This window comes from Podarcis liolepis (assembly GCF_965112155.1).
Source record: "Podarcis liolepis genome assembly, chromosome: 13".
NCBI lineage: Eukaryota > Metazoa > Chordata > Lepidosauria > Squamata > Lacertidae > Podarcis > Podarcis liolepis.
In genome coordinates this window covers 2,070,447-2,086,247 of record NC_139573.1, presented here as the reverse complement: position 1 = coordinate 2,086,247, position 15,801 = coordinate 2,070,447, and the positions used below count along the sequence as shown (strand labels likewise).

Here is a 15,801-nt window from a genome sequence, read left to right as displayed (position 1 = left end):
TCGAAAAACCAGATTCCAAAACCTCACCCCATCTTGCATTCCCACTGCAAAGGATCACAATTTACCAAAAGCTTATACCCAGAACAAACTTAATTGGTCTCTAAGGTGCTACTGGAAATTTTATTTATTTATTTCGACTATGTCAGACCAACACGGCTACCTCCCTGAAACTATTTACCAAGTTTATTGCACCCCCACCCAACAGTTCGGTGACATGAAAGAAAATACCGTATTTTGGACATTTGCAAAGCGGTCTTCTTTTTTACATGGACAGTCCTGGATTTATAGAAGCTGCCCCAGTTTCTGATTTGATCCAGAATGCCCCGCTTTGTCTTAGGAAGTCACTGTTTTTCAACAGAGAAATGTTGGAGGGTATGGAGTTATGTGACCGCACACCACGCCCCAAGCCAAGGGGACACGTAAATATACAATCTTTAGAAGCCACCTGAAGGCAGCCCTGTATAGGGAAGTGTTGGGTTTTTTAACGTTTAACGTTTTCTTATTTTTTATATATATGCTGGAAGCTGCCCATAGGAGCTGGGGCAACCCAGTCCGTTGGGTGGGGTGTAAATATTATTATTGTTGTAATAAACAAAAATCTGCCCTTATTTCCTTATGGGGAACACAAGAGCCCTTATAAAGTCCTTTGCAGGTTCTCCATCGGTCGGAGAAAGGAACAGAGGCCAAGCAGAGAATATTGAGAAGCAAAGCAGCCTATATAGACATTTTAAATTCCCTGCCCTGGAGTCCAAGACCACCCCCAGATACATCATACCTACATCACAGAAAAGGTGGTCTACAACAGAAATCTGAGTGCGTTGTTTATCTCCTGTCTGGCAGGTTTCCTATTAATGCTCACTTGATTGGATACCGTGGGGAGCCTGGCCAGTCTTACTAAAAGACAATGGGGAGGCTTTCCCATTTTTCTTTGATCTTGAAGAGAAATGTTTGAGGTCAATTTGGGAGGGGCAAAATGGTTTCAGGACTTTCTGTGGGGTTTCAGACATGTGGTTTATATATGGATGTATGTGCTTGGTTGGTGCGTATATATATATATATGACCTTAATTTCTTTATTTCATCATCATTATTATTATTGAATAGGACATGCCTATTTTCATCGCAGAAATGTTGGCGGTTATGTCGCGCGTAGCCATTTCAATGAGATTTCCCTAATAAAAATTGCAATGACTATTTGAGGGGCCAGGATCACACCACACACACACCCTCCCAAATTCCTCTGGCGATATATCTGCATTGCGATAATCCAGGGCTTTGCATGTTGACGCACCGCGACGGCTCAAGCCAGGCCTGATCTTTGCAGGATTGGGCCCTGTTGGCTGCCCTCAACAAAGATGGCTGCCCTGAAGTTCAGGGAGCTGCTGCTTGCTGCTGGCAGGTAGGTAGGTAGGTAGGTAGAGGGGGAGTGGGGGGGCTTTTGGGGGCAGGAGTGGGGTGCAGAGACAAAGGAAGGGGTGCAATTCTTGCAGGGGCTTCCCTGTCCCCAGCTTTTGCAAAGCGGGTTTGACGAAGAGGTTAGGCCTCTGGACCGCTTTGCAGGGACGTCGTGGGCCCAGCCAGGATCTGGGCTTGGTTTAACTCTGGCAACTTTGCAGAAGTAACCGATTTATCAGGGGAAGCCGTTCCCTGCTTCATTTCCTCTCTCAAGAAGCCTTCCTCTACGCAGATATTTTTTTATCTCATCCCTGACCGCATCTCGTTGGGTTTGAGATGGTTTTTACACATGCAATAAAATCTGGCTTCCTGAAAGCAATCACAGATATGTGCGTGAGATGGAGAGATAAATGTCTTCAGGGTGCATCCCAGGAAGAGATTTCACAATGAAATAAATGCTCTCCATCCCACTGCTTTGGACGCTCAAGATGTGTACCTTTTTAGGACTGTGCATATATCTGTGGTTGTAAAGTTGTTTTGAACTGTTTTTAATACTGGGTTTCCACTGTTGCCCTCTGCCCCCGGGACCGTAAAACACGTCAAAGGAATCTAACAATACAAACATCAACAGTAAAAACGTATATAAAACAATCTCGGGTTGAAGCGAGGCAGCCAGCCAGCAATTTCAAACCCAATAAAAGATTTAACAACCTGAGAAAGCCCTTCCTAACATTTGCGCGCGCTCTCTCTCTCTATAATTTTTACCAACCACCAAAACACAAACAGTGAAACCCCCCAAGCAGCTGATACACTGGGTATAAATATTCAATAATATACATATTCAATAATATACATATTCAATAATATTCAATAATATATTCAAATTAACCATATGTACACTTCCGTATACCTTAACACTCCTCCCTCCAAAAGGTTTATTTAACTTTTAACATTTTAATTGCCCCCAATTGTTCAAACCTACTCAAATAATTCAATATCTTCTCTCTCTTTTTTTTAAAGTAATATTTATTAAACTTTTCCAGACAATAAAAAATACAAAATTGTAGATAGTAAAATAAAAAAAGCATAACAATAATAAAAAAATACAAAAATACGAAAACCAAATACATAGACAATAAAGAAAAAAGTTAAAAAAGAGGAAAACAATCAATATTTTCATGTCATATCTTTCATTTACTTATTTCCTGACCTCCTCACACCCCCCTTTTCTGTATTCCAGTTCACATAGTTAGTTCAGCAAATCCTTACCCTCTATCATTTATCTTTACTTATTATCTTAACCTATTATAACTATATATTTCCAACCATTGTCAATCCGCATTTACATATTCTTATTCATCTTTTTACCAATACCGTTTATTTTCAGTACAACATCCCTTCAACATTCATTAATTTTACAGTATTTCTGCAGGTAGTCTTTAAATTTCTTCCAGTCTTCTTCCACCACCTCTTCTCCCTGATCTCGGATTCTGCCAGTCATTTCTGCCAATTCCATGTAGTCCACAAATAATTCAATATCTTCTCAAACCAATCCTCCTCTTTCTCACTGACCTTAAGCCCTTTCACTCTATATATCTTCACAGTCAGGTATTCTAAAATTATAATATGATTCAGTTTATTCCTCCATTGGTTCACCCCAAGCTCTTCTGCATTTTCCCGATTACTCGCTATAACCTGACTGGCTGCAGTAATTGGTCGGTCTCTTTTAATGCAATTTCTTTTTTTCTTTTTTAAATATTTTTATTGGTTTTTAACATACAAAATTATAAAGCATACCACACAATTTATCACAAATACATTCTTATTGGACTTCCATCAGCACCTCTGATAATCCTCCATCTTAATTACTTCTTACGCGTTTCCTAACTTAATATTGCCTTTACATTCTTAACATATCACATCTCCTTCTCCATTTTTGCAATATTTCTAATATTATTCCTCATAGAACTTCTTGCAAACCTACAAACGTCATCTGGTTGTCACAAATACTTTTCTTTTTAAAAAAAAAAATATATATTTATTAACTTTTCAAAGGGTATACAAAAAACAAAACAAAAAAATTTACAAAAATATAAACACATATAATTTCATTCACTTATTTTCTTTTAACTTATTTCTCGGACCTCCTCATACCTCCCCTTTTTGTATTCCAATTCAAATTATTCATTCAGCAAATCCTCACCCTTAATTTTCACTTAATTGTACACCTTTCTTTCCTCCCCCCCCCCCCAATTATCTTAATCATTACAGCTGGTAACCACTTAACTTCTTCCAGCTCTCACTTCCAGACATCACTACTGGGACAACCAGAGCTTTAACTATACAATTTCAACAATCATCCACACACTTCCTTGTCCATCACTCTGCCAAGCAATGACTTCCCTCCCACCCTCCAACATGTTTTCCTATTTCAGTCTACATCCCGCAGTTTCTTCTTCTTTTATCAAGTCCACATCGTAAGATTTATTACAGTCCTACTAGTGCCTTCAAGTTTCTACAGTTATTATTTATATAATCCATAAATTTACTCTAGTCTCTTTGGAAGTTTGCTTCCTCCTGGTTTCGGATCTTGCAGGTTACCGTATTTTTCGCCCTATAGGACGCACCGTCCCATAAGGCGCACCTAGTTTTTTTGGGGGGAAATAAAGGGAAAAAAAATATTTTCCCCCCAGGCGCGGGGCTGGGGCAGCCCGAGCTTCCCCCGACCCCAGCCCCCAAACAGGCAGCTCTCTGCAAGCCGTGGGAGCCCAGCGGTGGCTCCCACGGCTTGAGGAGAGATCCGCGAAGCCTGGACGCGCTGAGATCAGCACGCGCAGGCTTCGGGATGCAGGCAACTCTCCCCAAGCAGCGGGAGCGTTCCCACTGCTTGAGGAGAGGTCCGCGAAGCCTGGAGAGCGAGAGGGGTCGGTGCGCACCTACCGCTCTCGCTCTCCAGGCTTCAGCGAAAGCCTACATTCGCCCCATAGGACGCACCCACATTTCCCCTTCATTTTTGGAGGGGAAAAAGTGCGTCTTATAGGGCGAAAAATACAGTATTTTTTCTAGTTTCGCGCAATCCATCATTCTCGTCTGCCACTCCTCCACCACTGGTAATTCCTGTATTTTCCATTTTTGGGCAAACAAAGTTCTAGCAGCAGTGGTCACATACATAAATAGACTTTGATCTGCTTTTCCAATTTCCTCTCCCATCAAGCCCAGCAAAAAAAGTTTCCAGCTTTTTGGGGTAAGGTATATTTAAGCATCTTTTTCAAAATAAAAAAATTCCTTCCAGTAGCACCTTAAAGACCAACTAAGTTAGTTCTTGGTATGAGCTTTCGTGTGCATGCACACTTCTTCAGATACATCTGTATCTGAAGAAGTGTGCATGCACACGAAAGCTCATACCAAGAACTAACTTAGTTGGTCTTTAAGGTGCTACTGGAAGGAATTTTATTATTATTATTTTTATTTTGACTATGGCAGACCAACACGGCTACCTATCTGTAACTACATCTTTTTCAATTCGTTGTAAATCAGTTCCCAAAATGATTTTGATTTCTCACATGGCCACCACATGTGCTAAAAATCGCCATCCTTCTCTTTACATTTCCAACATAATTTACTACTCATCCTATACATTTTTGCCAATTTCACAGGGGTCAAGGACCAGCGGTACATCATTTTCATGATATTTTCTTTCAGGGTGGCACATGCTGTCAATTTTAGACTCGCATTCCACAATCTCACCCACGCATCATGCTCGATATGGTACCCAAAATCTATTGCCCCTTTTATCATCACCTCCTTTGTTCGTCTTTGGTGTACCATTCTAATAAAAAAATTGTACATTTTGGATAATAATTTGGTCTTCCAACAATTAAATTTGAAATCTGGGTTTTTTAAAACATTTAATCCTACTTTCTTATCACACATAAACACATCATTCACTTGGTGGAATTGCAGCCATCCTGTTAAAACATTCTTGATACAATTGTAAGGCTTCAATTTCCAACCTCTGTTTTCATTAGGATTTTTTCATAGGTAACCCACCTTCTGGGGAGACCATTCCACAAGGGGGGGGGGCGAGCCACTGCAGAAATGTGTCGCCACATGGAAAGGGCACACAGAGAAGGACCTAACTCGGTTGACCAGCGCAGAGTCCGGGTCGGTTTACATGCAATGGAACTAGACAGTTCAGAATTTGCAGAATTAGTGCAGAATTTGGTTGCAAACCGGAGCAAGGCGGTTTGAGCATATTGCACCGATCCTGGCCCGACTGCACTGGCTACTGATTAGTTTCCGGGCCCGATCCAAAGTGCTGGTTTTGACCTACAAAGCCTTAAATGGCTCAGGACCGCAAGACTTCAAGGACCGCTACTTTCCATATGAACTGACCCAGACCCTGAGATCTTCTGAGGCCCTCGGTCACGTGCCTCAAGAGGTCCGGAGGATGGCAAGGCGAGAGCAGGGCCTTCTCTGCACTGGCTCCCCATCTGTGGAATGCTATCCCCAGGGAAGTTAGTCTGGCGCCTTTATTATACACCTTTAGGTGTATAATAAAGTGCCAGGCAAACACGTTCCTTTTCAACCAGGGTGATCCGGTTGACATCCTATGCCCTTTGAAAATGTGGTGTTTTGGCGAGGGGGGTGGTTATTGGCTTTTGTTTCCATAAGGTATTTTGTTTTTTTTCATTAGTTGTCTTGGTTTTATTTTGTGAACCGCCCTGAGACCCCCGGGTATAGGGTGGTATATAAATTCAATTAATAATAATAATCATCATCATCTTATCGTGGCAAAATGGAAGAGTAATGAAATCCTCTCTATACAAGATCGGATCCAAAAGCTGACAGAATATGTCGAATTAGACGGTCTATCAGAAAAACAAAGAATAAACCGAAACAGGAATTTGTCTCAAAATGGGAGGTTTTCAAAGAATATCTGAAATATAAATATAGTAGTTTAAACTCTGCAGCAGCATTCGAGGAACTTCAGTAATAGTTGCAAGGTTGTTATAAGCATTAAGGTATATTAAGAAAAGGTTTAATTATGATAAAAGCATGTATTGGCAATAAGTAATACGAAATTGAAAAATGGAATAGACGGGATTTGGGGTCTTTAGTGTGAAGACCAATTTATATTTTATCGTTTGTTAAGAAAATTACTTCTCTATGGTGATTCCTGTGTGAAATTTGGTATTTGTGTTTTCTCTTTTCCTGTTGTATCAATAATAATAATAATAATAATAATAATAATAATAATAATAGCTGGTCCTTGTGGTCCCACGAAACTAAGTACAGTATTGAAGAATGGTTTCCCGGCTCTCTGCAGGCTTCCTCAACTCCCCTTCCGAAGGACCCTCCACCTGGGGGTCGCAGTGGGGCTCCTGGTCTCCGCCATCCTGTACATCGGCCTGACCCACTGGGAGAACGTCTTCGCCCGCCGCAGGTCCGTCGTCCTTCAGATGGGCAGCTGCCGCTTCCAGCTGGACCTCAGTGTCCACCTCGCCCTGTACCCGCACCTGCAGCGATATCGTTGCCGGGAGCTGGTCTCTGAGGACGCCTGGTGCCGCGGCCCCTGGCCTGCCCCATTGCTCCTCCTGGCCATCAAGTCGCACCCGGCGTCCTGGGAAAGGAGAGCTGTCCTGCGCCGCACCTGGGCCCAGCAGAGGCCGATGGACGGCTTCTTCCTCCAGCCCGTCTTCCTGGTGGCCACGGCCTCCGAAGAGAGCCTGGCCCAGGCGCTGCTGCAGGAAATCCAAGTGTTCAGCGACATCCTGTGGTGGGACTTTGGGGAGTCGCCCCGAAACCAGTCCCTGAAGGAGAGCTGCTTGCTCCAATGGGTCCACAACCACTGCCAGGGGGTGGCCTATGTCTTCAAAGGTGAGTGGGTGCAGGTGAGGTTGGGGCATAGCTGAAAATAAGGGACCAGCAGCCTCAAAAATAAGGGATCAGCAGCCAAAATAAGGGATTTTCAGGGCACAGGTATGTTCGACTTCTGAGCCCCTCTGAGCCAAAGGCAGAAAGCCCAGCCAGCAGCCAAACGAAGCCTTGAGTGGTGGTTCCCACAGCGCAGCAACCCGGCAAAGGGGATGCAGCAAGGGAAACCACCGTCGCCTCTCTGCTGGGAAGCGCTGAGCAAAGGCGAGTCCCCAGGCAACGCGGCCGATTTGATTGGCACAAGGCATGCAAGCTCCACCCCCCAGTCATTCTTAGACTCCTTATTGGGTGAGCAACGCAGCCAAGCAACCCAGTTGGAGCCTCCCTCCTCCCTGGCCGGCAGAGGGAGGGAGAGGAGCTGCTTCCTTTGAAACCCGGGAAATTTAAGGGACGTCATCAGTAAGGGACAGAGAGGGACACGGCGCCGGGATAAGGGAGTTTCCCACCAAATAAGGGACAGTTGACAGCTATGGGTTGGGGGGGGTGAGGAGGGGCCACACACCTGTTTCTTTCGGGGTTTGGTCTTTTCTTTCAGTGGAGAATCCTGAAAATTGTAGCATAGGGACTACGGTGGACGCTTGGGTTGTGAACGCGATCCGTGCAGGAGGCACGTTCGCGACCGGCGGCACATGTGGGTTGCGATTTGGCGCTTCTGCGCATAGCGTGATTTAGTGCTTCTGCACATGCGTGACTGACGAACTCCCTTTTTTCCTTTGGGGGTATTGTGCATTTACCCTTTTCCAGTTATTGATGCAGAAGAGGAACATTGCGAAAAGCTACAGGGAACCAGGCAGAGGGCCTTCTCGGTAGTGGCGCCCTCCCTGGGGAACGCCCTCCCTTCATATGTCAAAGAGATAAACAACTACCAGACTTTTAGAAGACATCTGAAGGCAGCCCTGTTTAGGGAAGCTTTTAATGTTTAATAGGTTACTGTTATGTATCTGAGTATATTTCAGTTACTGTATTTTAGTGTTTTGTTGGAAGCCGCCCAGAATAGCTGGGGAACCCAGCCAGCTGGGCGGGGTATAAATTATTATTATTATTATTATTATTATTATTAGCCGGTTTCTGATTTATCCCGGAATGTCCCTGAAGTTTAGGTGGGTTCTCACAAGGCAGGACGCCACAGATAACAGCGAGAACCTATTAAATATACGAACTATTTGGAAAGTAATTGTAATGAACCGATTACGCTAGTAGGACTGCAAGAAGTTTTGTAAGGAGGGCTATCTGAAATACTGCAATACTAACTGACATTTAGATGACATCTGAAGGCAGCCCTGTTCAGGGAGGTTTTTGATGTGTGACATTTTAATGTTTGTTTAACTAAAATACAATAACCTATTAAACATTAAAAGCTTCCCTGAACATGGCTGCCTTCAGATGTGTTCTAAAAGTCTGGTAGTTGTTTATTTCCTTGACATCTGATGGGAGGGCGTTCCACAGGGGGGCACCACCACCGAGAAGGCCCTCTGCCTGGTTCCCTGTAACCTCACTTCTCGCAGAGAGGGAACCACCAGAAGGCCCTCAGCACTGGACCTCAGTGTCCGGGCTGGACAATAGGGGTGGAGACGCTCCTTTAGGTACACTGGGCCTTTGAGGCTGTTTAGGGCTTTCAAGAGGACACGGGTGGCGCTGTGGGTTAAACCAGAGCCTAGGACTTGCTGATCAGAAGGTCAGCAGTTCAAATCCCTGTGACAGGGTGAGCTCCCGTTGCTCGGTCCCTGCTCCTGCCAACCTAGCAGTTCGAAAGCACGTCAAAGTGCAAGTAGATAAATAGGTACCACTCCGGCAGGAAAGTAAACAGCGTTTCCGTGCGCTGCTCTGGTTCGCCAGAAGCGGCTTAGTCCTGCTGGCCACATGACCCAGAAGCTGTACGCCGTCGCCCTCAGCCAATAAAGCGAGATGAGCGCCGCAACTCCAGAGTCGGCCACGACTGGACCTAATGGTCAGAGGTCCCTTTACCCCTTTACCTTTACCTAGGGCTTTCAAGGTCAGCACTAACACTTTGAATGGTACGATGTTAAAGAATTCCAAATAAAACAATACCCCAGTGGTAGGAACTGTGCTAACGGGAAACCGAGCGCTAACCCTTATGTCCTGCCGTTGCAGCGAACGACGACATCTTTGTGAACCCCTATGAGCTGACGCAGTACCTGAAGGAGCTCCCCAGAGTCTCTGACTTCATCCACGGTAACCTGGCCAACGAGGAGCCCGTCGTGAGGACGGGGGATGCTGCGGTGCCCTGCCTCCTCTACCCGCTGGAACACTACCCGCCGTTCATCGCGGGGGGAACCATCTTGCCCGGAGCCTTGATCCCGGAGCTCTACCGAGTCTCCCTGCAGCTGCCCGTCTTCCCTCTCGACGAGCCGTATTCGGGGTTCCTGGCCTTGGCGGCCGGCATCACCCTTCGCCACGAGGGGCGCTTCCAGGTGCGGGGGGTCGCCAAGGACGAGCCCGAAGCGTACAAGGAGTCCCTGACCGTCCACGGGGTCTCGATGGAGAGGATGGAGGAAGTGTGGAAGGAGCTCTGGGACTGAGCCCAACGTTTTAGGCGACCCCCAAGGGGATGGGGCTTGAATTAGGTACATACCCCCGTTTCATGGTTTGGGCTCAGGTGTCTAGGGTGCCCCCCATGCCCCATGGAGGGGCTGGCCGGTTTAATAGCCTTCTTGTTCAGAGTTCTTTAAAGTTACCCGGGTTGAACGGTGGCGTTGCGACAGGCCAGAAGCCTCCCTTCGCTCCTCAGAGTGGACTTGGAGCAGATGGAATCCAGGAATCATCCATTTTGGTCCCATTCCCCCCCTCCTGATGGTGGAGGGGGGCTGGGTTCAATTCTGCACTGCTGCAAGTGCCTGCTCCTGGTGAGGAACGGGCCCCTGCTGCCGAAGCAGCAAGATTTAACCCCTGATTGACAGGCGCAGATTCAAATCCTGCTCAGTTTGGCTGCGGGTTCGTGTGTCCCGTCTTCCAAGCTGCAAATGTCACAAAGCAGGCTTATCTTTCTCTGCCTGCCCAGTACCACTCGCTGGAGCAGCTCGGATAGATAAAATCCTAACAGGAAGAAGCTCTTTGCAAGAGCTGATCTTTCCTCAGGGACAGCTTGGAAGCCCCCTCCTCTTTTCAGGCTCCACAGCCCTCGCAAGGGATTGTGGGGTGGGGTGGGGCTGGTGACCCGTCAAATCAGGCAACATCACGATGGACAGGTGGGTTGCCCCCATTCCCCGCGTCAAAGTTGGCTTTGCGAGATTCGGCTCCCAGAGCCAAAAAAGGGCTCCCCCAGCCAACCCCTACCTTAAGGGGGGGGGGGGAAGTCAATTTTTGCAGAACTCCAGAATTAAAAGGGCGAGATAGGCGACCCAACTAAACCCAGGAACGTCACCCCGAAACGGTTTTCAAACAGGGACGTTTATTGAAATCTCGTTGGAAAAGTTAACATGAATACCCATAAAAGGACACAGCGTTTGGGCGGGTGGAAGAGAGACTAACACACGGGTGGGCCGGGCGGGGGGCAAGCAGGATTGAGCGGCTTCATTTTTTTAAAAAAAAGAAAAGCTGGGGGGGGGGCAGAACTGAAACCCAACTTGGCAGGACGAGTCCTGGCTCAAAAGAAATCGACGTCTTCTGGGGCGTCCAAGTCTCGGTACTCCACTATGGCCCGTGGGTCACCTCGAACCATCCTGCGGAGAGAATTGGGGGTGAGATGGGGGCGCTGGGGCCTGGCTGCGCCTTCTCTGACCCCCCTGTAAGGCACAGCCCCACACCCCTCCACAATGGGTCGGCGGGGGGCCCATCTCGGCTCTTGCTTGAATTAGATACATGAACACCTACCTGTTGCGCGGTTTGTTCAGGTAGCCGCCCTGCCCTCGGAAGGTGTCGTAGTTCCCCCTGCCAGCGGCGTATGGGGTCGGCGGGTAAGGAGGGCCCCCTGCGAGAGATCAAAAGGGGGGGGGAGATAATCAGAAACTGACACGCTGTGTTATTATTGGGGTGTCTTTGGAAGATGCTGGGAGAGTTTTCGTTTCTGTTGTAGTTGACAAAGCTGTTTTAAGTACACGTGTTATTAAACTGTTTGTTCCGAAACAAAAATTAATGTGTTTGCTTTTCATAAGAAAGAAAGAGGAGTCTGGCTGCATCAGGCCAATAATAATAATAATAATAATAATAATAATTTTATTTATACCCCGCCCTCCCCAGCCAAGACTGGGCTCAGGGCGGCTAACAACCAATAATAAAAACACGTTGATTGAAATACAACTTAAAAAACAAGATTAAAATATAACGTTAAAACATTAAAATGCAGCCTCATCACAGGAGGAGAAAGGAAAAAAGAAAGGGGGGGAGAGTCAAATTGATTCTAAGCCAAAGGCCAGGTGGAACAACTAGTCCACCATCCTGTCCTCCCAGGGGCCAACCATTTGCCCCAATGAGAAGCCCACAAGCAGGATTCGAACCCAAGAGCCACTCTCCGCTCTCGAGGTTTCCAAAAACTGGTAGTCAGCAGCCCCGCTGCCTCTGAGCATGGAAGCAGATAGGAGCCATTGCAGCCAGTAGCTGTGAATAGCCCTCCCCTACACGAAATCGTCCAGTCCTCTTGTAAAGCCATCCCAGAAGACAGCCGTCATCGCCTGTGGAATAGCATTTCCTGCAGGGCTCCCCTGGACAAAGACTGCTCCCAGGGCAACAGCGCTGCTTGCTCCCCGGTGCCCCCTTGTGGGGAGGCCTCGCCAGGAGCTTTTACGTACCTCCGTATCCCAGGATGGGCAGGCGGGGCTGTCCGTAGGGCAACAATCCCTGGGGTGCCTGCGGAGGGTAGGGCAGCCCTGGAGCCAAGCCTGCAAGAGGAAGAGGGAAAGCGCTGCGGTTGCTGCGGGAGAGAAGCGGAAGGGGCGCTTGGGGAGAGGAAGAGAGCCGCTGCGTCAGGCCAGCCCCCCCCCCCCCGGAGTCCAGCACCTTGCTCTCACTGTGGTTTTTAAACCGCTTTGAGGTTTTTCCTTCCGAATATAGGAATAAACACCATATTTTTTGCTCCATAAGACACACTTTTTTCCTCCTAAAACGTAAGGGGAAATGTCTGTGCATCTTATGGCGCGAATGTGTGGATGATCGCTGGCTCCCTTTCCAGCCCTGCCCCCTTGCCCAGACCTCCATTGTTGAATGTTCTGTAGACGGAGGCTGTTTGTTTCCCCAACGACATGGGACTGGCTGATTAGATTATCTGTCTGGAAACAGCAGAAACGGCTCCCTTTCCTTTCCTATAGAAGCTGCAAAACTGTGAGCTGAACCCCATAAAAACAGGATTTTTTTCCCTTTGCAAAGTAAGCTCAACAACTTTGAGCTGATCCTCAAAAAAGGGGGCTTTTCCCCTTTGCAAAAGAAGCTGCACAACTGTGAGCTGATTCCCCCAAAACGAGGCTTTCCCCCTTTACTCCTCTAAAAACTAGGTGCGTCTTAAGGTCAGGTGCGTCTTATGGAGCGAAAAATACGGTGCATTGTCAGTGGCAATACATCTGTCTCGAGAGACAACGGAGTGTGCCTCCGGAGGTGAAGCCAAACGGCTGGAGAATCGCAGCGCCTGCTGTGGCTAGAGAAACCGGCAACTCGTAACTGCTGCCTCCTGTGTTGTTTTTGCTGCATTAGGAGCCCTGGAGTGACCTATCCCAATATAAAAATATTGTGGGAAACAAACACGATCTGAGTGTGTCGTCTTCTGAAAAGCACCCCTGCCCTGTGCATTTGCTGACCCCCCTGGTTCTGCCTGTCCCTCTCTGCCTTACCTTGTCCTGGCGGCTGGTTGGGCTTGAGCTCGGGCAGGGCAGGCCTCTTGGCGTCCATGAGGAAGTTGTTGAAGAAGGACACCTCCTTCTTCACCTCCTCGATCTTCTCCGCATGCTTGTTGAAGATGTGCTTGCGCACAAACTCTGGACCCTGAGAGAATAATAATAATAATAGTAATAATAATAATAAAATTTTATTTATATCCCGCCCTCCCCAGCCAAGACCGAGCTCAGGGCGGCTAACAACCAATAATAAAAACAAGTTGATTAAAATACAATTTAAAAGATTAAGATACAATATTAAAACAATTAGGGAGCAATCTCATCATAGGAGGAGAAAGGGGGGAAAAAAGAGGGGGAGGGAATCAAACTGATTCCAAGCCAAAGGCCAGGCAGAACAGCTCTGTCTTACAGGCCCTGTGGAAAGAAATCAGATCCCGCAGGGCCCTGGTCTCATGAGACAAGAGCGTTCCACCAGGCCGGAGCCATCACTGAAAAGGCCCTGGCTCTAGTTGAGGCTAATCTGACTTCCTTAGAGCCCAGGACCTCCAGGGTGTTGCTATTTATGGACCTTGAGGCTCTCCGTGGGGCATACCAGGCAAGGCGATCCCGTAGGTATGAGGGTCCTAGGCCGTGAAGGGCTTTAAAAGTCAAAGAAGAAGAAGAACGCGTTCTTTAAAAGAAGAATGAGAGCAATGGAATCGGGGAGTCCGAAAGGGAGTCCCAGAGCGTCATCTAGTCCAACCCCAATGCAGGAATCGCACCTGAAGAAACCGTGGCAGGTGGTCACCCAACTTCTCCTTATAAGCCTCCAATGAGCCTTCCACTGTCAAACATCTCTTACTGTCAGAAAGTTCTTCTTAGGTTAAATCAGAATATCTCTCTCTCCATTACTCGTGCATCAGCCTTCAGGTATTTGATGAGAAAGGCTCTCATTTCCCCCTCAGTCCCCTCTTCCCCAGGCTAAACATCCCCAACTCCTTCCACCGTTCCTCCTAAGGCTTGGTTTCCAGACCCTTGATCATCTTGGTCGCCCTCCTCTGCACATCTTCCAGGTTATCTTCCAGTTTCCATTGTAACTCGCTCTACGTGGGGCTGCCCTTGAGACTGACCCAGAAACTCCAGCGGGTGCAGAATGCCGCGGCGAGACTCCTTACGGGGTCCTTGCCACGGAATCACATTCACCAGCTGCAATGGCTCCCGGTGGAGTACAGGGTCAGGTTTAAGGTGCTGGTTTTAACCTTTAAAGCCCCTATACAGCTAGGACTCTCGTACCTACGGGACTGCCTCTATGTTCCACGGAGGACCTTACAGTCTTCAAACAAAAACATATTGGAGGTCCCGGGCCACAGGGAGGTTAGGCTGGCCTCAGCCAGAGCCAGGGCTTTTTCGGCTGTGGCCCTGATCAGGCGGAACGCTCTGTCCCAAGAGACTAGGGCCCTGCGGGACTTGACATCTTTCCGCAGGGCCTGCAAGACGAAGCTGTTCCACCAGGCCTTTGGCCAAGGCACAGCCTGACTCCCTCCTTTGGCAATCTTCACAGAACTCTAACCCAATGGTTGCCATCAATTTGATTTTGAATTGATTTTAAAATGAATTGATTTTAGAATGCTATGTTACTTTTATTGTTGTTAGCCGCTCTGAGCCCGGCTTTGGCTGGGGAAGGCGGGATATAAATATAATTTTATTATTATTTTTATCAATAACCTCCTTAAATTCTGGCACCCAGAACAGGACACAGGACTCCAGGTGGGGTCTGACCAAGGCAGAATACAGCGGCACTATGACTTCCCTTGATTGGGACGCTAGACTTCTGTTGATGCAGCCTGGAATAGTACGAGCCTTTTTTGCTGCTGCATCATGCTGCAGGCTCGTGTTAAGCTGGTGGTCTGGAGAGGGAGGAGAGGGGCGTTCGTGCACGTGCATCAGGGAGCGTGGCCTTCCCCTCGGTCAGACCTGGAGCTGGGAAACCGGGCTCACCTTGAACTTCTTCCCGCTTAGAGGGCACAGCCACTTGTCCTTCCCCAGCTCCTGGGTGTTGGCCGTGACGAACTTTTCCACCTCCTGCTCGGGGTCCTTCTTGCCCATCTTCTGGGCCTCCTCCTCCGAGAGGAACTCCCGGGCGCTGAACAAAGGGGTCAGCTTCTCCTCAAAGGTCTTCTGCCAGTCAGACACTGCAAAGGGAGGGCAAAGTGAGCTCGTGGGGCCTCCGAGAGAACAAGGATGCTGAATTGGATGGGGCATTTGAAAGGCAACTCTTATAGTATTGAAGTGAGCTGAGTAACCAGGAGTTCTGGGTACCAGTCCCTGTCTCCTCACCCAAATGACCCTCTTTCTTCCCAGAAGCAGAGATGGTTATCCTCACCAAGGTCCAGCTCTGAGGGCCTTCTGGTGGTTCCCTCACTGCGAGAAGCCAAGTTACAGGGAACCAGGCAGAGGGCCTTCTCAGTGGTGGCACCCGCCCTGTGGAACGCCCTCCCACCAGATGTCAAAGAGATAAACAACTACCAGACTTTTAGAAGACATCTGAAGGCAGCCCTGTTTAGGGAAGCTTTTAATGTTTAATAGGTTATTGCATTTTAGTGTTCTGTTGGAAGCCGCCCAGAGTGGCTGCGGAAACCCAGCCAGATGACTTGCCCCATCCTCCAGTCCCTGCTTCTCAATTTGTATCGTATTATTTTATGCTCTGTGGC

General features: G+C 47.7%; 3 protein-coding genes across 6 annotated transcripts in view; 2 read left to right on the top strand and 1 right to left on the bottom strand.

Moving 5' to 3' along the window:
• UFSP1 (UFM1 specific peptidase 1) overlaps nt 1–15,801 on the top strand; it is a 224,494-nt gene that overhangs the window by 68,704 nt on the left and 139,989 nt on the right. The window lies entirely within an intron of this gene.
• Nucleotides 1,129–11,420, top strand: LOC310692164 (acetylgalactosaminyl-O-glycosyl-glycoprotein beta-1,3-N-acetylglucosaminyltransferase-like). The gene is made up of 3 exons (XM_083472797.1): nt 1,129–1,398; nt 6,724–7,274; nt 9,444–11,420. Exons 1-3 carry the CDS (start codon nt 1,355–1,357, stop codon nt 9,869–9,871), a joined length of 1,023 nt encoding a protein of 340 aa, XP_083328923.1. The 5' UTR covers nt 1,129–1,354; the 3' UTR covers nt 9,872–11,420.
• The window catches only part of SRRT (serrate, RNA effector molecule), a 38,126-nt gene continuing 33,048 nt past the window's right edge, over nt 10,724–15,801 (bottom strand). For both annotated transcript variants that reach the window (XM_083472568.1, XM_083472567.1), the window contains exons 16-20: nt 15,089–15,282; nt 13,109–13,259; nt 12,077–12,166; nt 11,163–11,259; nt 10,724–11,011 (exon numbers count right to left, since the gene is read on the bottom strand). In XM_083472568.1, coding sequence (XP_083328694.1) covers nt 10,936–11,011; nt 11,163–11,259; nt 12,077–12,166; nt 13,109–13,259; nt 15,089–15,282 — 608 coding nt within the window. In that variant the 3' untranslated portion in view covers nt 10,724–10,935. The remainder of the gene's footprint in view (nt 11,012–11,162; nt 11,260–12,076; nt 12,167–13,108; nt 13,260–15,088; nt 15,283–15,801) is intronic.

Excerpts from the sequence above, each read along its gene's own strand:
- LOC310692164 (XM_083472797.1), top strand. The coding sequence starts at position 1,355 with ATGGCTGCCCTGAAGTTCAGGGAGCTGCTGCTTGCTGCTGGCAG. Across the intron at positions 1,399-6,723 it reads CTGCTGCTTGCTGCTGGCAG|GCTTCCTCAACTCCCCTTCC; the intron begins GTAGGTAGGTAG and ends GGCTCTCTGCAG. Across the intron at positions 7,275-9,443 it reads GGTGGCCTATGTCTTCAAAG|CGAACGACGACATCTTTGTG; the intron begins GTGAGTGGGTGC and ends CTGCCGTTGCAG.